This window comes from Coenobita brevimanus, chromosome 51 (assembly GCF_032717465.1).
Source record: "Coenobita brevimanus isolate Jiangsu-jjx chromosome 51, ASM3271746v2, whole genome shotgun sequence".
Classification (NCBI taxonomy): Eukaryota; Metazoa; Arthropoda; class Malacostraca; order Decapoda; family Coenobitidae; genus Coenobita; species Coenobita brevimanus.
This window is the reverse complement of record NC_137004.1, coordinates 31,210,950-31,232,884: the sequence shown is the minus strand read 5'-3', so window position 1 is coordinate 31,232,884 and position 21,935 is coordinate 31,210,950. Positions and strand designations below refer to the sequence as shown.

The following is a 21,935-nucleotide window of genomic DNA, read 5'->3' as shown; positions in this document are numbered from 1 at the left end:
CAATAAATCGTTAAAGAAGAGGTGCTAGAAAGGCCCCTAAACCGACAAGAATAAGACCCAAAGATGCGCACTGTTAAAAGTGAGAAGGGGAAAGTGTGGGCGAGTTCCAAATTCTTGAGTTACTCTTAAACCCTATGATGGTAATAGTATTTGAAGCCACAGTTTCAGTCTGAAACGTGAACCCGGTAGACAGCAGGCTTAAATCTGTCTGTAACTCACCATCCTTATTTCTGGGGATAGGGAAGTAGCTGAGGGACATTTACATAACCAGGCAGTTGAGCGATCTGCTTATATCGGTGCCACCACATGAAGGCATCCCTCTACAGCACCTGAACTATGTGATGATGATGGATGATGTTTCACATTATATCATTCCCGACTGCACACTGCAATGTGGGATGCAGGCTAATCATCTAAAAAAATTACATGGTATTCCATAAATGACCGTCAAATATTTGGGTGTTCCTTACCCCTTGGCTTTCTCAGTTTTAACCCATTCAGTCCGATGACGCATTTGTTAGTTTATTCTTGCTAATTCCAGACCACTTTATTTAACATTTGAGAATTTGTATAGCTTTAGGGGCTAGCCATAGCCTTAATTAACCTCTTTATTCCTACAGATCTTTCCCAAAATGAGCAAAAATCGCCTGGTGGTAGCAAAAACGAGCCTAAATACAGGGTGACCCGTAAATATCGCTCCATTAAAAACTCATATTGTAAGCTTATAAATTGCCAGGATGTCTCAGTCTGCTGGTGTGGGCGTGGTTGTGCCAGTGAGAGTAATGAGTGACTGAGTGATACAGGGCAGAAGCTGATAACACTGGCTGAGTCGTCCCCACAACTCATGAGAAATCACCCAGCGTAGTGGAATGGAGCGTTATGTATGGGCCACCCTGTATACATCACCGGACTGAAGGGGTTGATAATGCGAGCGTCAGACCTCTGCTTTCCTCGTTCTTACAGAAGCAACAGACACAAGACCTGAAGGCGCAGAATGTTGCTTTGGGGGCCCAGCTGTTCGACGTTCAGCAGGAGGTTACTAGAGTGCAGGTCAGTTGAGAGAGAGAGAGAGAGAGAGAGAGAGAAACCCAACCTAAATTAACTCAACCAAAACCAAACTAAAGTAACCTACACCAACCAAACCAAATCAAACCAAACTAAAATCAATTAAGTCAAGCCTGCCTAAACTAAACTGTTAAATGAAATTCAAACAGGTGAAATCAAGTCAAATGGAACCAAACCTCATTTAGCAAAAATAAACTCAATGAAGCCAAATGAAACTAAAGCAAACCTAAATTATACCAACAGAATTAATCTAGTTCACCTTCCCTAACCCAACATTACTTCTTTCTTTCTTTTTAAGGTGAATCTGGACAAGGTAAAGAATGAGCGCAAGCAGACCCGAGAGGCTGCGGCTGCGGCAGAGGAGGGGTTGCGGCAGGCACGGCAGGAGGAGAAGTCCCTACTGGCCGCCCTGACATCAGCCCGCAAACATGGTATAGTCAGGGGCAAAAGTACTTATAGTTCCACTGCGTCTGTCTCACACTCAGGGGATGTCCTCTTTCCTCCGTCACACATCGCATCAAAGAACACCGTATATATATATATATATATATATATATATATATATATATATATATATATATATATATATATATATATATATATATATATATATATATATCATCAGCCGTTTGAGTATCCACTGCAGGACCATCCTATCCCGACCGAAGTCGGGACGATACAACCAATGTATCTTTACCAAGTGGCTTTGGCTGTCTGGTAGAGACTGTATGTAGGGTGAGAAGTGCTTGTAAGTGTAATAATGTTGGAGTGGCTTTGGATGTGTGTGTAGTCTGTGAACCAAGTGTAATCGGCCAGCGCAAGCCGACTGGGTGCAAGCATACTGTAGAGAAAAGCGAAAGATTGAGCAGGTGAAATTTTAGTCAAACTTTTGATCACAGGATTCGGCTCTACATGTTCTCGAGATCGTAATGGCCGTAATGCCAGAAGTGTAAGCTTTTCAATAATATATAAATATCTTCTTTTATAACGCTCCCTCCCCTCCCGCCCGACCGACCAACAGACAGACAAACAGGTCAGTATAGACAGTAATGAGTAGAAAGAAAAAAATGTTTTTACCGGTGCCTCTGCTGTGCCGTAAAAAAATATTGCCCTGGGTTACCTTCTCCTTTACTCCTTCGTATTCAGTGTTGTGGTCTTTGAAAATCACGCTCCTCGCTTCTCTTCACTTTCACAATAACGGCTGTCTCATGAGTTAAACAACCATAAAATACTGTAAATGTTCAAAACTCGACAGTGAGATATTTCACCCTAAAGTGCTTAAAGTCAACCACACCTGTTATATATCTGAGCGTGACTTTTCAGCAGAATGCAAAGATTAGGAGTGAAGGGACTGGGTTGTGATTTCACTCCGGGGTCATCTCATACACTGAATATATATATATATATATATATATATATATATATATATATATATATATATATATATATATAGAACTGTGCAAACCTTAATCGATTGTCTTTGACCCCTTCAATAAATTGATCCCTTTTCTATAATGTTCTGTTATCTGCTGAGAAATTTATTAAGCTTACGAGAGGAGGAATCATTTATAGCCTTCATTAATCCCTGCACAGGTAAACGAATGTTTCAAGGAGGGGCAGGAAAAAACACAGAAGTCATCGGACTGAAGGGGTTAATAATGTTCGACTCCTCGTAATCTGTGGTGAACCTGTGATATTAATTTTTAACGGTGGTCATGTGTATAGAATGAAGAATGAGACTAACTAGCAGAGTGTATGTCAGTGGGGTAGAAGGGGAGACGGAGAGGGGGAGACCGAGGATGAGATGGAGAGGTATATAATAAGGGTGGAGATGGAGAGAGTGGCCCGACGGCGGAAGACAGTTCGAAATGGAGAGGCGTTTCGTTTGTGGCCACCTTTTCTGGGATTAATGGGTATGACCATGACCATACTGGAGAGAGAGAGAGAGAGAGAGATTTAGGACAAGTGGTTTAAGGCGCCATTCGGGTTGAAAATCAGATGCTATGTCCATGTAGCCTACGTGAAAAACTGTTGAAGACTTGTGAAGTACAGACGGTGTTCTTTATAAGGTGCCTTTTTTCAACGATTTTTTTCACTATTAAATCCACAGTTAATTACAGAACAAAAATGCCTACTACTTGGCCTAAAATTGCCATATCCCTCATTTTGACTGCTGGGTTGTAACTATAAAATAACAGTGGATTATGACGCTGCTCACGAAGAGATGTTATGGAAAGGATGAATAGCCACAGCATTATCTTTCTGTGCCAGTGAGCTACGTGAAATAAACTGCAAAAGGGTAAAGATTTAGGCAAAAATTAAGGTGAAAGAATTGCATATACTGTACAGTATAATGCTTGTTTGCCAGTTTTTCCTAATTTACGGTAATGATTGCTTAGTAAAAGTTGTGACATTTTGGAACTCACCCCTAACAAAAATAAGGACTGACTGTAAACTGTGTAAAGCATTCTCATCGGTTATGAAAGTTCCCCATTGCCTCTTCCTTGCCAGTTAATCTCTGCATGTAGCGTTTTAACCATGCGAATATAGTGACTTGTATTGTAATATTGCTCCACCAGACAATACTATACTCCTGTGAAGAGAGTTTTCGAACTGGAGGGGTTAGATATAGCCTCCATTAACCCACTTACTACTAGAGGTCTGTTCTAAGCTGGATCAAATCATCTGAAGGTAGAAAGAATTAAATAGAAAAATATATCATGGGACTGAAGGGTTAACAATCTCGTGTATGTTATTTATGCATTTTGTCTTGGCAGAACAAGATATACTCGTACATAACACTAGAAATTAAGGCGTAGTATGCAAAATAAATTGCTAAGGAAGAAGTGCCACAAAGCCCTCAGAGCTCATGGGAATACCACTTCGTGCGTGCCATGTTGCCGAGGCTGAGATGAAACGGGTGGGGCGACTGGGCTCTTTGCTGATTGTAACTGAATAAAATTGTTTGGCGGTAGTAAAAATGAGGTCATGTTAAGGGACATAGTCTAAGAGGCATGGAAATCTTTGCACGTATCTTCGTAGCACCTCTTACTCAGCTATTTATTTCCCATATTACGCTGTAACTACCTCTTGTGTGTTTACTTTATCGATTAATATCGATCTAATTTGCATCAAAGGAAAATAAAGTGTAATGTGCATAATAAATCGCCACGAAGGTCCCGCAAAATCTCCAGTGCCACGCATATGACCCCGCCTGTCCCAGTACAGACGTAGAGAAACGTGAGAATAAACGTCTGAATAAGGTCGTATGGCGGCAGCAGAAACCAAGCCACGTAACTATGTGTTCCGTGTTACAGAGGCTGAGGTGAAGCGTGAGATAGAGCGGCTTGGTGCTCAGGTAGCTACGATGAGGGTGGCCAGGGAGAAGAGTGATGGTGACGTGACAACCACCTTCCGTGTTCTGCACAACACTGCCTGGGACCGTGCCAACCTTGAGAAAGACAAAATGATGCAGGTACAGTTTTACTTTTGAGTCGTGATTTCATAGGCTTTAGAGGGTACCAAGCACATTTTCCTTTGGGATTTATTTTCAGCCTCATACCTTAACCTTTGCTCTATTGCTCAAACAATTAATCAGTCAATCAGTCAAGGCGAATGACTACACTGAGGCTGACCATGGCAGACCTTATGTTTTCTATGGACTGGGAGGTAAATCAAGTGCCAAAGCCAGCTAACTACTTCTCAACAGTTCCAGGAAACTGTTGAAAAAAAAAAAGTTGAATAAGACTGCTACCACGGAGCGGCTATTTGGTAGTTGTAGCAGTTTGCTCTGGTTAAGTTTGCCACAGTCAGAGTCATTGAGAAGGCTGTCAGTACTTAGCTCATTTTCCGGGTCATGCATGGACTGGTGTTTCTTAATACACAGAAACGAAACTTTACCAGTTTCTTTTAGTATGTCCCAACATCACAGGTACGGCCTCACTAATGAAATGATTCTGGTATATTCTAAGGTCTCATTAATAAAATGATTCTGGTATATATATTCTAGGGTCTCACTTATGAAATGATTCTGGTATATTGTAGATTGTGCACTAAAGCAGATTTAGTCCATTCTTTGCACTTCTTAATTTTTACAAATCTTTAACAGGTCATCCCCCTTCTGAAGTGGTGTAGGTTGGCTTGCTGTGGAGCGATCGGGGTAATTTGCGTTTTAACCCCTGGGACATGATTGTGACAATTTCAGATTTCTGTTTCTTTTTCATTTTATTCATCTTTTCCTTCTTCATTTTCATCATCATCATCATCATCATCATCTCCTCCTCCTCCTTCTCGTCCTCCCTCTCCTCCTCCTCTTTGCCTTTTCCCACTTGCTAGAGATCGGCGGTCGTTGTGTAATGTCCTGTGGTGTAAACCAAAGGAGATCTGACAACGATAGTTTAGAGTTGTGGGGCTCCCTGCTCCTGGTTTCAGGTGCTACTCCTTTTAAGTGGGCAACAGCGAGCGTGTAAAAAAAAAAAATCTTATTATCTTTTACCATAATTATAAAGGTATATTGGTCTTACTTCAGAAAGAATAAATGTATTTCTTATAAAATGATGCATGCAAGTTTGCCGGTCCCCCTTATACAGTGTAGTGTGTGTGTGTGTGTGTGTGTGTGTGTGTGTGTGTGTGTGTGTGTGTGTGTGTGTGTGTGTGTGTGTGTGTGTGTGTGTGTGTGTGTCTGTCTGTCTGTCTGTCTTTATGTATGTATCTATGTCTCTATGTATCTGTCTATCTATATGTGCAGCATTTCATTTACTTCGTGCAGGACTTGGTGGTGGAGCGCATGACAGCTGCTCTGGAGAGAGAAAAGACCACACTGGCTGCTTTGAAGGCGGCTACACAGGAGGAGAGAGACCTGACGGCTGCACTGAAAGAGAAGGCCAGACGACAACGGCAAGAGCTGCAGCATCTAGGTATTACCACTCTTACCTTCCTTTGATTTACTTTCGGCTGAATATAATGGTTTGGCGTTAGCTGAAATAGAATACTAGAGTTGCCCCGACTAACAGAAGATTAGCTTTTCATTATATCCGGTGACGTGTTTCTCATTATCTTATTCCTATTATTACTACGCAGTTTTTCTCACCTTAGGTGAGATTTTCTAACTGCAAAGATCAGATATATACCTCATTAATCCCTCCAGTACAACGGGATTAACGATACCATTGTAGCTGTACTGGTTAACACATCCAACATGCAACTACCACAAAAATCGAGTTCGACACCTAGACCGGTTAGATTCTTGTGCAAAATCTTTTTCTTATGTCCCTGTACACCAGCAGTACATCTGGGGACCTGGATGTAAATTATAATGTTGCGTGTCATAACCTAAGGGAAGACTGCGACTTGGTAAAAACTGACCCTCGTGCAGCAGACAGACATTTATCCAAAAGCCTTCTTTATTTTATACTTTGCCTCTTAAAAGTGAAGATATCGAAGGCCAACATATTGCATGACTGTGTGGCTTATGTCATTGTGCACGCTTTCTTTGTTTCTGGATTCCGCCTCACCCCATCTCAATGGTGGGAACCAGGGTTGAAGTTCACGTTCAGATGGACCTGGGACTACATTCACAATAGCAGCTGAAAAAGGAGATCTATGGAATATGTTGTGGTACTTGGGAACACAACGCGGACTTATTCGTATAAAGAGGACTGCCTATATCCTACTTCCCGTTGCAGAGTGTGAGGGTGTAGGGGTAAAACGAGCATGGGAGGCCGGCGTGGTGCGGTTATCGCGCCAGGCAGAGGAACAAGCTGAGACATTACAGCATCTGGAAGAACTAAGGGCACAGCTGGCAGGGATGAGGACTGAGGTAGGGTATTGCTCATTACTGTTCTACACACTGTGAAATACCACATCATTCCACACCACACTACACAACACCACTACTCCACATATGACTGAACTACACCACACACCCCACCCCACCCCACCATATTATATACCACAGTACATCAGCTGGACGAACTCAGGGCACAGCAGGTAGGGATGGGGGATTAGGAAGGGTATTGCTGATCGCTAGACTACTTCACCCAACATTGCTCTGTTTTAGTTTACTGCACACCACAACACTTTATTCTGCTCCATGCAACACCACACTGCTCCATTGCCATTATTACAGCACAACATCACACAACAATAATGAAAATAATGATGATGGTGGCGATGATAATAATGATGAAGATGATGGTGATGATATGTTTAATCGTTTCCTCCAACCCACATCGCTGCACTGGCTGCTGGTTCTGACATAAACAGATGCACAAGACAAGGAAATCTGTGAAGGAAAAGCAGCTGGAGCACGAAGTAGAATCTACAAGGTGAGCTGTATTATCTCTATCTATCTCCAGCCGGGACCCCTGCAAACCTGAAGGGGAGGGGGCGTCTAGAAATAAATCGCCTCCATCTCACTCTGTTTTCCGTTATTAGGTTGTCCTATCTCCAGCACACCACCTTCATTTAAAAACCTCTCCAGCCCATCACTCAAGCTCATCCTTGGTGTCTCTGCTCCTCCTTCCAACTCATACCTCCACCACATTCATATACATCTCCACCCCATCTCTCCACCCCATTCATAGACTTCTCCACACCATCCCTCCACTCATTCATATAATTCATCCCATACCTCCACCTCATTCTCGGTCTCTCTATCACGCTTTCCCCTTCATCTTCTAAAGTGCTCAAACGGATATAACATTAAAGTATCCCCATTCAAAGATGCTACCTAATATCCCTTCCTTAGCAGTTTATCATTCTTTTGTGTGTTGTTATTTGGTGGTCAATCGCGCAGCATCACGAGCGATACGTTAGGGGGCTATTACATTTCTGATCATTAATGCTATCAGGCAGGTCTCATACCTCCAGGGTTCTGATTTTTGTACAGTAGCCTTGCCTAGGGTTCCTACTACTCAGTGGGATTAATGTAGGACTGAATTTTTTTACCGTTACGTGGATGTTGATCACAAACAAGCCAACCTGCAAGAAGAAGTAAGAACAAGAAAAGGACAGAATCTTCCTGTGTCCTATTCTTCCAGCAAGAAAGTTACTAAGTGAGAAAAATTATTGTAAGTGATTGTGGATTCAGATTTACAAACAAATTTACGACCAGCTATCCATCGCACTGTATTTTGGCAGAGGGAATCGAAAGGAATGTTGAAACTCAAATATCCCTTATTCTTCCTGGGGGGGGGGAAATCTTAGTTACGCGAGGTAATTACCACGCCAACGAAGTTGGGAGGAGGTTAAGCATTCACCCTGTTTGTCTTTTGCCCACAAGATATATCAAAAGTTATTGATGGATTTCAATGAAATTTTGTGGATATGTGGGTCATGGACTAAGGATGAGTTGGTTAAATACTGGTGGTGATCTGATTTCGAGTTCCAGTTCAGAACTCCCCCCCCCCCCCGTTTCTGTTTGTCCACAAGATGTCTCATAAACTTATTGACGGATTTCAATAAAATTTTGTGGATATGTGGCCATGGGCCAAGGAAGAGTTTATTAGATTTTGGTGGTGATCTGAGTTCAAGTCCCGATCCAAGAGTGTTGTTTGTTGCTTGCCAGAATCTTTCAATTCGGCAAGCATGCTGGTCAGTTCCGTCTGTCTGTCTGTCTGCTTGTTTATTTGTCTTGACTCTACAGGTCACAGTTTTGCGTCAAACGCCCTGAAGAAAAAAAAAAAATCAGAAGGCAGATATCCATAAACCCGGGAAGCCTATTGTTCATCATCAAAATCGGTCAAAGGCCCTGGGTTGGGTGGGGGATTGAAACTTCTCAATGGCCGTGGGTCCGAAAATCATTTGAAACCAGCGGCCGGCCCTGACACCACCGCCGGATTAAGGGGGGGGCCCAAGGGGCCCGGGCCCTGGGCCACCCACCAAGAGGGGGCCTCCCACCAGAGCAACTTGTGTTCATTTCATTTCGTGTTTATGCATTACATATTACAGCATTGGATGAATAGTCCCCGTTCAGTATTTCCTAACTAAAAGTGTCCTATTTATATATTAGGATTTAGGTTACCAGTCTGTGATGTATGCCATTGGGGGAGTTGGAAAGGAGGCCTCCCTTCCAAGCGGGCCCCGGGCCTCCCACATGCTTAATCCAGCCGTGCCTGACACCATTTTTTCAAATTTCGAGAATCGATTTCTTTTATTACTAAACTGAAGAGAAATGTCTGGCACACATGGCAATGCAATTTTTAGTTTCTTAAGCCCATCCTGTGCTTTGCAATGGAGCGCGAAGAATTTCGCCAAATGACAGCCTAAACTAAGCAGAGGAGTGAAAAAAAACATTGCACTAAGAAATATCCATATTTTCAAAAAAAAAAAAAAAAAAAAAAAAAAAAAAAAACAGGTGCTGATATGGTTTGAAATGAATCCAAATTCTAATCCAATCCATCTGACAAGCGCTCCGCCTATGGCAGTTTCATTTGTTTGTCCACAAGATATCTCAGAAAGTAATTTCAATGAAATTTCATGAATATGTGGGTCATGGGCAAAGGAACGGTCGATTAAATTTTGGTGGTGATCTGAGTTGTCTGGTATAGGTGTTGGCGGAGGTATGTGCTCTCTGTGTACTGTCTACTTGTCGATCTTAAATTTGTTTGCAACTCCGGGAGCAGATTTTTACTCTAGGATTCAGGGATTTTCCACACTGAGGCTGGAATATGACATATAATCGAATTCTTAGTGGCATAGTAGGTTACGTATTGCACATCTTTAGTTGTTTATTTTACGTTACAACCTCAGAATTACTCTATATATGCTATTCATATCGTTTTAATATCGACATAGTTTGCATAAGGAAAGGGAGAGGTGATATGAAATCTCTGAGTGATACTAAATCTTCAAAGCCACTTAGAATACGACCCATATTCTGATGCCAACAGTCCGATCGTGTAGGTCAGGTTAAAGCTGGAAAGACATTCCGTTTCGCCGTACCAAATTCTGGACATTCAGTTTTTCAGTGCCAAGAAACAGAATGCGTCGAACGCGACTCAGTGAAACGGAGTGTTTTTCAAACTTTTACCCGGCATATACGATCAGACAATTAGCACCAAGATGAACAGTATTTTAAGTGGTAAAAGTTTCGCTGCGAATTATTATACGTCTGTCTATCTATCTATGTCTGACGCCCTACTCCCGTAAAGGGTGGCCGCAGTCAAAACACCTCCAAATCGCTCTGCCACCCACCATTTGACTACCCTCCGCACAGCTCACTTCTCCCTCCCTCATATATACGTACTGCACCTTATCCGCCTTTTGTACGTTACTTATATCGCTTAAACTTTGATACAGTTTGCAACAATAACATACAAGACGTGTACTTAGGTGGAATGTGCAGAATAAATAGTTAAGGACAATCTATCAAGCCTCTTATATCTCCTTCTGTCTGTATTTCCTGCTTCCTATGATCTCCAGTCTTTCGAAAGCAGTGTGTCCAGGCATCTCGAAATGAATGGATCTTGAATTTGGCTCTCTCTTGTATTTTGTTTTTCTCTTGGAAGGAACAGTTTTGCTGGCTCGTTGCCTTTGGTTCCTTCTTCCTCACATAAAAAAAAAAAAAAAAAAGTAGAATATTAGGGCCAATAAACCACCATGATTAATAACTGTGTACCGTAAGAATTGCTTAAGGTTTTATATGAATACGGACCCTATTGCCACCCAACCCTTATTCCAGACTGCTCTCCCTGGAGCGAGACCTTACCAAGCAACGAGAGCGTCTGGCGGCGGCGCGGGAAGAGTCACAGCGACTGGCGGAGAAACACGAAGAGTTGTCAGCAGTGGTGGAACGCTTAGAATCACGCTGTGGCGCACAACACAAGGTGCGATAGAAAGCAGTTTCAGTCATCAATACTTCCACTCAAATGCACTAAGTGGTAGTCACTAAAGCTGAGTTAGAGAGGACATTCAGAGAAAACTGCAACGCAGGGTCCGAACTTTGACCTTAACCCATGACATTGACCTTTGATTCGCACCAAAATCGCACCACTTTTTCTTACCCCTACTCACAACATATATGCAAATTTTGAAATACGTAAGTTGGACGAGACATTTACGGAATAACGCCGCACCCTGAGCTTTGACCGTGACCTGTGACCTTTGATCCTTCTGTACCAAAAACAAATCGCTTGTTCCCAGACCCACGTACAGTGTATGTACAAATCGGATCTGGCATTGATGATATTTCCTTTTAAAGATAGATTATACCTCTACAGATAAACACAGTACGTCGAAACCAACTTGATCACAACACCTACAACTAATCAGGCATTGGTAGTAAAATCATGTAGTGGTAGCCAGAACAGAATAAAGAGGGTCAGCTGCAGAGAAGAAGTCAAAGGAGATTCTTTTTGAACCCTTGCAAGGATTATGACCACGTACAGTAGGTATTCTAAGCTGGATACCGTCGGACCATACTTTCATTTAGCTTAGGAAAACTACTCCTCTCTAAAGGTTTGCGCATCATAGGGACAGTGGATAATATCGTCTAGTGGCAGCCAAGACAAATTGTTTGAATGGTAAATGGTACTTTTTTATATATAGCAGAAATAGAGATAATTAAGTTTTGAAAAGGTAGTTAATAATACAAATATGTATTGTGTAATGATGAGATAGTGATCGCTGGTTTAGTAATTGATGTGATGGTGTAGAGAAGACAGTGACTGGTTATATAGTGACATAACGCTGGGTGGTGTTGGATGGTGATGTAGTGACTAACCTGGTATTGTTGGTGGTACAGAAAGAGAACGAGGCGACTAAGGAGGTAGAACGTCTATACGGGAAGGTACGGGCGGCAACGGCAAGACTGCGGAAAGTTGAAGACCAGGTATCGTATTCACAGATTTCACAGAGCCAGTTGTCTTTACTCTTTCAACCTCATCAACGCAGCTGCCAACCACAGTTAATAGGAAATTGAATATATATATATATATATATATATATATATATATATATATATATATATATATATATATATATATATATATATATACACACACACACACACACATATGCAGTAAGTGATGACTATTTCGGCCCGATTGGAATCTGAATGTGGTTCAAATCGGGCCGAAGCTGTTTTATTATTTCAGAATGTCGGTATATTTTTTTGCACTTGAATATTCATGGCACTGGCAAAATAAGACTTGGTTGTAGAGGCAGCTTTTAATTCTTTCAGTACGGTGACGCCTTTCTACAGTAATTGTTGCTACTACCCGACTATTTTTTTTTTCTACAAGTACTTTAAGAGACCTCTTCAATACGAGAGGTTTTTCTTAATTTGAATGTAGTTGTCTGGGAGCAGGAAGAATAAGTCAAAATAAGTGTAGCAGTCCTGAAAGGTTCTGAATACTTCCCCAGGCGTTGGAAAAGCTGGGTGAGAATACGGCAGCGACGAGGGCAGCTCGGAACCTGAGGAGAGGTGTGGCTCAGGCCAGGACCAAGTGTCGCACTCTGGTGGGTTATTTTGTCATAGTCATTTGACTTTGGAGATTTCGTAGCACCTCAGTCTTAACGATTTAATCTTCACATTACACCTCGCTATCCTCTTCTATGCTGTTGATGCAAACTATATTAAGTCCGCTGAGGAACAGTGCCTTCTCGGGAAGAGTGGTAGCCAGAAGCTACCCGTCCCCATGATGACAAAGTATAAGTGGAGAAGGGCTGCCTGTGGTGAGAATGATGCATGTGAAAGATGAAGTGTTGTAGTGACCATACTAGTGCAAGTCGGAATTTGTATGTGGCATCGGTATGTCGTCGGAGTCAGCCATCACTAGATGTCCATGATGACCCAATGTATCCTGTGTTGTGGTGTTCCAGGAGGATGAACTGGTGGAGAGAGAGCGTGCCGCAGCCGCCATGGCCCTCAAGGTGTGGGATGCTCGTGCAGCTGTACAGGGTCACACCGCCTCACGTGATGCCCTCAATAACCTTGTCAGTCGCCTTGATATGGATGTTACCAGGTTTGTATTTTTACATCTTACTTTCGTCCCCCCCCCTTCTCTCTCTCTCTCTCTCTCTCTCTCTGGCATCTCCAAAGTTAACCAAATCGTCTGGAGGTAAGTAATCGGATTGAATGGATTAAACTGTGTCCATTCTCCAAGCTCAGAGAGCCTCACGTGATGCTCTCAATGCTAAGAGCATTACTGTTGTTGTTTATCCCTAGTCTGTCTGGCCGAGCAGACCCGTCGGCCACAGGTAAGCTACTGCTTTTGTGGGTCCGTCCTGCAGGTACAATGCAGTACCTGCAGGTACGTCATGTAGGTGTCCGGTGCCACGTTGCGGTAGATAGCATTTCACTAGGGTCGAACCAAGATCCTTCCCACGGCGAGGTGCTGAGAATTAATATGAAGAGGTTTTTCTCCCAGGTAGTCGCTGCAGCTGCTCCGCCCAGGGTGCTCGGCACAACCACATGTATGCTTCTCGTCAGAGCCTGTCTTGTAGTTATGTAGTTCTTCACTTTGACTTGGATCAGATTTTCGTCCTTTTCGAGCTTATATCACGTAGCTTTCCATAGCACCTCATCATGAACAGCACTATATTCTAGTTTTAATTTCTTGTCACTACTCTACATTCAAAATTGAGAGATGGCAATTTAAGGACATGTTATAGTGAAAAGGGCTTTTCAAAATCCGTAAACTCGTTCGCTTAGGAGGCTTTCTAGCATTATTCCTATGCGATCATATTTCCTTCATTTACTTTGATCTTGACTCGCATGATATTAATACCTATTTACTGTTAATATTGTTGACAAATACCATTGAACTGAATGCCAACGTGCTATATTCAGAAATACACTGGTAAGGAAAAAGTGGCAGTAAGCCTCCTTACCTTACGAGAATACAGCCACAACACCTAAGATGCGCCATATCTTAGGAGACGGACATGAGCTTTTGGCTTGTTGGTGAAGCTGGCTTGCGGTTCGTATCTCTGTGGAGGTGGAGTATAATCTTATGGCAGCGGTTCTCAGACTTTTTAGTGTGTGACCCTATTTGGAATATTTCAAGACTTCGCGACTCACAGGGGAGAGAGAGAGAGAGAGAGAGAGTACCCGGTACATAGCCTCTCTCGTAGTTATTATAAATATGCTGATAGTGTAATAAGCAAAATTACAATTTTAATTAAGTAAATAAAATACACTGAAAGCATTAGGTTTATTCCATCCCCCTACGACCCACCAAAATTCCTCTCGCGACCCACCTTTGGGTCGCGACCCATAGTTTGAGAATCACTGTCTTATGGCCTCCATGAGTGTGATGTGTTTTTTTGTGCTTTTTTGCTCTTCAGGCTGGAGAAGGAGCTGAAGAGAGGTCATGAACATGTTAAAACCAACCAGAGCACCACAGACAGACTCAACAAGGAACTGGCCAAAGTGCTCGAACTGACGGGGGTGAGTCTGTACAGTCGGCAGCAGAGAGCCTTTCGTCTCTCTTGATTCTCTCTCTATGGACACTGTATCCCAAATTGATTTTTTTATAAATCTTTTTGACCTTTATGGACTCATTACAGCAGGGGCACAATACCCATCTAGCACCCATTTTCTGCCCGGTTGTCTAATGAACGAGTTAACCGATACTCTCAGTCCTTCATATGTGCAGGAGTTAACCGATACTCTCAGTCCTTCATATGTGCAGCTGGTCTACTCTGGAACTGTTTTTCTCAGTCTGCATATCCCTCTGTCTATAGCCTCTAGTCTTTTAAAAACAATGTGTCCCTGCGTCTTGAAACGAATGGATTTTAGCTATGGCTCCCCTTCTTATTTTTTTCTTATAAATGACTACTATTTTGTAGGCTTCCAGCTCTTGTTTCTTTCTTTTTGCTCTAAGAATCGAAGTTATTTTACTCAAGCTACCACAAATCGCTTTAGCTCAGCAGAGGGGAATTTTGTAATCGATCTGTTTTCCAACTGACAAAGATCCTTAACAATCTCTTAGTCCGGTTAATGACAAAGTGTTGTCAGCTTGATGGCTTGATTTGTCTAGTAACCAAGGAGTCTCACTCCTACCTCACAGCCAAGGATCACTGTATTTCATGCAATGACGGCTAGTAATCAAGCTGAGAGAATGACAAAGTTTCGCCAGACAAATAACAAACCGGTTGTAGTAGTCGGAGGGTTGGAAACTATCTTTGCTAATCTTTGGATTGCTGGAGATTCCCTTAGCTGGGAAGAATACTCTAGATGAAGCCTTAGTGAAATAACCAAGTGCATTCCTGGCGGCGACAAGGTTAAATCTTGCGTACTGATTCTGCAGGGGAGTGAGGCACCACCGGCAGAGAGAGAGGAACGTCGATTACGGCTATTGCTGCAAGATCGTGAGTCGGAGAAGAGGGTGTTGGAGGAGGAGGCACTGGGGATACAACGAAATCTGCTACAGGCCAAGGCAACAAGGGACAGTCTATTGCAGCTTACTACACGACTGCAGCAAGGTATACCGTAGGTCTGCCTGTTATTGCAATATGAGAACTTCTCAAGTTAAGGAAAACCGCCAGGAGGTCAATCTCTCTCTCTCTCTCTCTCTCTCTCTCTCTCTCTCTCTCTCTCTCTCTCTCTCTCTCTCAACCAAACTTTTGCTTCTTGTGTTCTAAGAAGTTTACAAGAGACTTCACGGCAAAAGATGATAAGTATACGTTTTTTTGTTTTGTTTTGCGAGTTAGCGATTAGGCTTAGTTTAGAAATTAGGAAAAGCAGTAAGGCAGTTAATGTGTTAAGTGACACGTTGAAAGGTTGGGAAAATGAGGCTGCAATAGTAAGTGCTAAGGCTGTGTATGTAGAGGAAGTGGAAGCAGAAGTGTTAGGCAAGGTGGATAACTTAGAAACTAGGCTGGTTAAGGTTGAGACCAGGACACTCTCTCTCTCTCTCTCTCTCTCTCTGGCTTCCAGCCAGACAAGGGAGGGTGCAAGGGAGAGGTAAATAACAGTCATAGGAGTGTATCTATTAGGAACAGACTTTAGGTTTAGAAGATGAAGCGCAGGATGAGCCTAGCCTCATACTTGTCGGGGATTCGTTGATGAGGCATCAGGAGAAGGGGTTTTGTGCTGAGGGTTCCAAGAGGAAGCATTCTTGCTTTCCTGTGTGTAGGATACAGGATGTGACTGAGAGAGTTGATAAGTTAGTCAGCAACACCTCAGAGGACGCAGTCTTAGTTACTGTGGTAGGAACTAATAATGCAGCTTCAGGCACGTCAGAGGAGGTACTTAGGAAGACTAGGGACCATATTAGGAGGTTCAAGGAAAGCTGTAAGAAATTAGTTATTTGTGATATGTTACAAAGATTTGAAATTTGTTCTGTGATTATCAGTAGAATGACAATCAACAGTAGTCTAGAAGGTCTGTACAGAAAGAAGGGTGCGGTGTTTGTTGATGTTTGGGACAGTTTAAGTTCTGACTGGAGCTTGTATGGTAGTGACGGCCTTCGACTCAACAGGGTAGGAAAAGCTATAAGTTGAGTAGGGTTCTAGATGACAAAGTTAGACATACTTTAGGTAGTATTAGAGAGGTGGAAATAATTGAACTGAATAATGGATTCCTAACACCAGGAATCACAGACCATATAGCAATAACTCAAAGCAAAAATATATGACTAGCAATGGAACAGGAACGGGGAAGGAAATGTAAAAGTGGTTTTGGTGTAAAAGCGGTCTTGGCATGGAAGCTTTGGAGTAGAAGTAGTCTTGACATTGAAGTGGTGTTGGCGTAGAACTGGTCTTGGCACAGAAGTGGTTTTGACACTGAAGTGGTCTTTGCACTTAAGTGGTCTTTGTGTAGAAGCGGTCTTGATGCTGAAGTGATCTTGGTGAAGAAGTGACGTTGACGTACAAATAGCCTTGGTGTTCAAGTGTCTTAGGTGTTGAAGTGGTCTTGGCATTGAGGTGGTCTTGGCGTTGAAATGGTCTTGGCGTTGAAATGGTCTTGGCGTTGAAATGGTCTTGGCATTGAGGTGGTCTTGGCGTTGAGGTGGTCTTGGCGTTGAAATGGTCTTGGCGTTGAAATGGTCTTGACGCTGAAGTGGTCTTGGCATTGAAGTGGTCTTGGCGTTGAACTGGTTTTGGTGGTGATTTTTTCTTCATTTCCAGTTCATATCTAATTCACATTTTTTCCCTAATCAGTTCCAGTTCTTTTTCCATATCAGTTCATAACTGATCCCATGTCTGTTTATGGAAGCTTGAAGGGTGAGTGAATGACAGTGTGGTCCTTAAATGGACCACAATCTTCTGGTAGTTCTCCCTCAGATTCTTCTTGCTCTCTGGACCCTACCTCACCCATTCTTAGGTGGTGATGAAGATGATGATGATGATGATAAAAGATGGGGTGAGCTGATACTGTATTACCGGGCGGCATGAAGGTGATTTGTTCGGTGACCACGCCTTCAAGGTTCAAAGCATCTGGCTATAAACAGTTACGAGTTTCAGGCCGACTTGGACCTTTAAGTTAAGAAGATCCATCTCGGACCGGAACTGTGGTATATAGACATTAAACACAGCTTCAGAGTGTGAGTTTAATTCTTCCACTTGCCTGTAGAGTTGGATGTTGTTCGTGCACGTGAGGCGAGACTAGAGGGCAGCGTCGAGCGTGAACGTGGTGCCCTGCGTGAGGCTGAGAAACAGCGCCAGCGGCTACACGGTGCAGTTTCCACGCTGGACGCTAGAATACACCAGGAGCAGCAGCTGAGGGACGCTACGTCACGCGAGGCTGATGCAGCGGAGACATACTTGACAGCGAAATTGCAGGTGAACCTCTGGGCCGATGTAGAATCATGCGAGTCTGCCATTTCTACCTCCGCTAACGAAACTGGAGGTTATATATTCACCCCTGCTTGTCTGTTGTTTGTTTGTTCACAAGGTATCTCAAAAACTTACTGTAGGATTTCAGTAAAATTCTGTAGATATGTGGGTCATAGACCAAGGAAGAGTTGATGAAATTTGGGTGGTGACATGAGTTTGAGTCCTGGTTCAAGACTTTTTTTTTTTTTTTCTACATGATATCTAGAGAGGCTATTGATAAATTTCAAAGAAATTTTGTAGATATGTGAGTCATGGGGCAAGGAAGAGTTGAATTAATTTTAGTGGTGATCTGAGTTGTCTGGTACAGGCGTTGGTGCAGCTGTGCGTTCTCTGAGTTCACTTAACTTGGAACAGTCACATCAACTTTTATGTAGCTCAGCAACTGTTTCGGTCTTAATTACGAGAAACAGAAAGGTCACATTCAAGGACATTGTATCAGGTAATATTAGATCTACTGAAGGATGGGACCTTCTCAGAGGAAGAGTGATAATCAGAACTAACCCTTCCCCCTGCTGGAGGAAAAGAATGGGGAAGGGATGTTTCTGGGAAGAATGATGCATGTTAAAGTAGAAGAATGGCTGTTTGTGTAAGCTAATCTATATATGCCATTATTAGAACCGACAGGGTGCGAGCAATTGGAATCATCTGCACTCACTTTAAGTGCCTCCTTGGCAATTAAGCTGCAGATGAAATATGACAGTTCACTCATGTAAAAACAGTTTTTCTTTGGAGTAAAACGCTGTAAGCCATACTGCAAAATAATTATTGTTCTCATCCCCACAAGGACCTAGAGCAGGAGGCGACCAGGAGAGAGACGGAGGCGGAGAGACTGCGGGAGAAGAGGGAGGCACTGGAGGAGGCACTGCTGGAGGCAACCAAGGAGAGGACTGACTGGGAGAGACATTTGGACGAACTAAGGGATGTACAGGAGACGATAAGAAAGGAGCGAGGAGACCAAGGGGAACTGCACGCGATGAAGACAGAGATAAATCGTATGCAGGTACGATAGATAGACAGACAGATAATTTTATCTATATCTACTTGTCTATCTATATTATATATACTCGTATAGACACACACACACACACACACACACACACACACACAGAAATCGTGGAGGACGAGGAAAAAGAAAAGGAAAGACAAGGGGAATGGAATGAGAAATAGTGGAGGATCATAGGAGCAGCCAATGGGATACGGGCCGAGAGCCCCGACCATCATTTCAAACAGAATATCCTGAACTGGAATGTAGTAATTTAGTTATATGTATTTATTCTTTTATGTATTAATGATTGCCTCGTTGCTTCCTATACTATTTGTCACTAACTAATAATCAGAGTCGGCACCATTGTAGTGCTTTCTAAAGAGCCGTATCTGAAGAATAATGACAACACAAATTCAGTCCCCACCCCCATTAAAAGATCCTGGCTGTGCCCCTGCACAGGATCTATAAAGTGACCCATACAACTAGGTAAGGCTATATGAATAGGTCAGAATTTTACATGGAAGTGACCAAGACATCTAAGTAAGGTTATAAGTTGGAAAAGCGATCCAGACACCTAGATAAGAATAAATGTATGGGTTAGAAATATATACTAGGCAACGAGGTAAGGTTATATGTATAGGTCAGACCTCTACGGTACGGAAGTGACCTAGACAAGTTCCTGAGACTATATACTTAGACGACTGTGTAAGGCATAGTATCGTTTAGAATTCTATAACATGGAAGTGACCCAGACAACTAGGTAAGGGTTTATGTATAGGGCAGACTACCATACTGTGGAAACGTGACCAAGCGACTAGCATTGGCGCAGCTAATGGGAAGGGGGCCAAGAGGCCCGACCTCCATTTCACACAGAATAAGTTGAACGGGAAGGCAGTCAGTTAGTCATTTATTTGTATTTTTATTTACTTATTCATTCAGGTATTAATGATTGCTTCCTGGGTTGCTTCCTGTACTGTTTAACACTCGACAAACTATTAATTATATCCAATAACACTTTAATACTTTCCAAGGACATGTGCTTCAAAAACAGCGACAACCAAATTTCAACCCCCCCCCCATAACAAAATCCTATGACCCTCTAATTGCGTAGCCAGAGGGTGGACAGGGTGGTACTAGCCACTCCTGTAATATGCCTAGTCACCCGAAAATTTCCGGGGAAAATTCCACCAGACATACTTCAGTTCTTCATAGGCCATCCCATAAATAGGTTTGGTCACCCCTCGGCCACCCCCCCTCCCCCCCAAAAAAAAAAAAACTTATATACCCCTCACCAGTCTGATTCTCGATCCCTTACGTAAGTCTGGTAAGTCTTTGCATATATATATATATATATATATATATATATTAGACCCGATGCAGAACCCTAGAGGTGACCTATTCTATCCACCCGTCTACATACTTGTATCTATATAAGTGTTTGTAAGTATCTATGTATCTATCTCAGGCCCGATGGAGGACTCTAGAAGCTACCCAGAAGGAACTATCATCCCGATTAGAGCAGAGTGTGAATGTGGAATCAGCGCTGAAGACACGAACCCAGGCCTTGGTGAAGCGACTCAGACACAGCCCTCACGCTGTCATGGCTACTAGGCTTATGCATCAGGATATCCTCAAACGCAAACTTGCTCAAGGCAGGAAGGTACGATATATTAAACTGTGTTTATAGCCAGACGCCTGAGTCCCGCTAGAGGTGGCCACGAACGAATCACTTGCAGGTCACACTGTACTCCACTACCAGCTACCCTTTCTCCAGCCCACCCTCCCTCCTAGATATACCCCTCCACCCCATCTCTCTATCTCATCGTCGGTCTCCCCCCTCCTTCTTCCTCCTACTCATCATTCACTCACATACACTCCCATAGTTAGAATGATAAAGGATATTGTACTGCTCTCTCTCTCTCTCTCTCTCTCTCTCTCTCTCTCTCTATAATATCTATATATCTATATCTATCTATCTATCTATCTATATATCTATCTATCTATCTATCTATCTATCTATATATATATATATATATATATATATATATATATATATATATATATATATATATATACATCATCCTATCAGGGGAAAGGGATGAAAGCTTAGGGACGTTTGTCATGCAACCACGTCCCTCTCTAGCATGGATGTCAAAATGAAATCAAAATTTTATATATACAGTACGGTATAAATATATATATATATATATATATATATATCATCAGCCGTTTGAGTATCCACTGCAGGACCGACCTATCTCGACCGAAGTGGGGATGATACAGCCTATGTATCTCTACCAAGTGGCTTAGGCTGTCTAGTAGAGATTGTACTGTATGGAGGGTGAGAAGTGCTTGTAAGTGTGATTGTAGTGTTGAAGTGGCTTTGGATGTGCGTGTAGTCTGTGAACGAAGTGTAATCGGCCCGCGCAATCCGACTGGGTGCAAGCGTACTGTACAGTATGCGACACTGGTTCAACCACAGCACCTCTTATGTCCGCCAAAGCAGCATGTGACCAGAAGAACGCTCCCAAAGTTTATGACCCTGGCGGGGCACGAACCCTCGTTCTCCCATGTACGAAAATGCACTCTCTACCACTGTACCTCATATATATATATATATATATATATATATATATATATATATATATATATATATATATATATATATATATATATATAGGCTGTCTGGACATCGCCACCCCTCACCCTGTGATGAGGGAAAGGGTGGGAAAGGAGGTCCGGATGATGATGATGATATATAAAATAGATATTGTATATTCCGATTTCATTTTGACATCGATGCTGAAGAGAGACGTGGTTGCACGACAAACGTCCATAGGCTTCCATCCCTGTCCCCTGACTGGATGATGGTGGAATGCATGAGGACAGCTTTAGCCTGCAGTCAACTAGGTTCACGTCCAGATGAACCTGAGGCCACGACAACATCATCATCATTCTGGCCTCCACTCATAAGTGCCAGATCAAATCCACTGGTGTCACTAAACGTCTCAACCTACATATTTCCGGAAGTTTTCCAATAGCAAATAAAGTCGTACGGCGTTACCCCAAATAAAACAGATAAGTGGTCTCCGAGGCTTAT

General features: G+C 42.6%; 1 protein-coding gene across 1 annotated transcript in view; it reads left to right on the top strand.

Moving 5' to 3' along the window:
- The window catches only part of l(2)41Ab (lethal (2) 41Ab), a 28,886-nt gene that overhangs the window by 4,989 nt on the left and 1,962 nt on the right, over positions 1-21,935 (top strand). Inside the window, exons 3-17 of the mRNA XM_080272713.1 lie at positions 964-1,050; positions 1,364-1,496; positions 4,383-4,540; positions 5,834-5,981; positions 6,750-6,883; positions 7,330-7,391; positions 10,748-10,892; positions 11,810-11,896; positions 12,430-12,525; positions 12,889-13,031; positions 14,356-14,458; positions 15,321-15,495; positions 17,588-17,796; positions 18,635-18,850; positions 20,301-20,495. Coding sequence (XP_080128839.1) covers positions 964-1,050; positions 1,364-1,496; positions 4,383-4,540; positions 5,834-5,981; positions 6,750-6,883; positions 7,330-7,391; positions 10,748-10,892; positions 11,810-11,896; positions 12,430-12,525; positions 12,889-13,031; positions 14,356-14,458; positions 15,321-15,495; positions 17,588-17,796; positions 18,635-18,850; positions 20,301-20,495 — 2,091 coding nt within the window. The remainder of the gene's footprint in view (positions 1-963; positions 1,051-1,363; positions 1,497-4,382; positions 4,541-5,833; positions 5,982-6,749; positions 6,884-7,329; positions 7,392-10,747; positions 10,893-11,809; positions 11,897-12,429; positions 12,526-12,888; positions 13,032-14,355; positions 14,459-15,320; positions 15,496-17,587; positions 17,797-18,634; positions 18,851-20,300; positions 20,496-21,935) is intronic.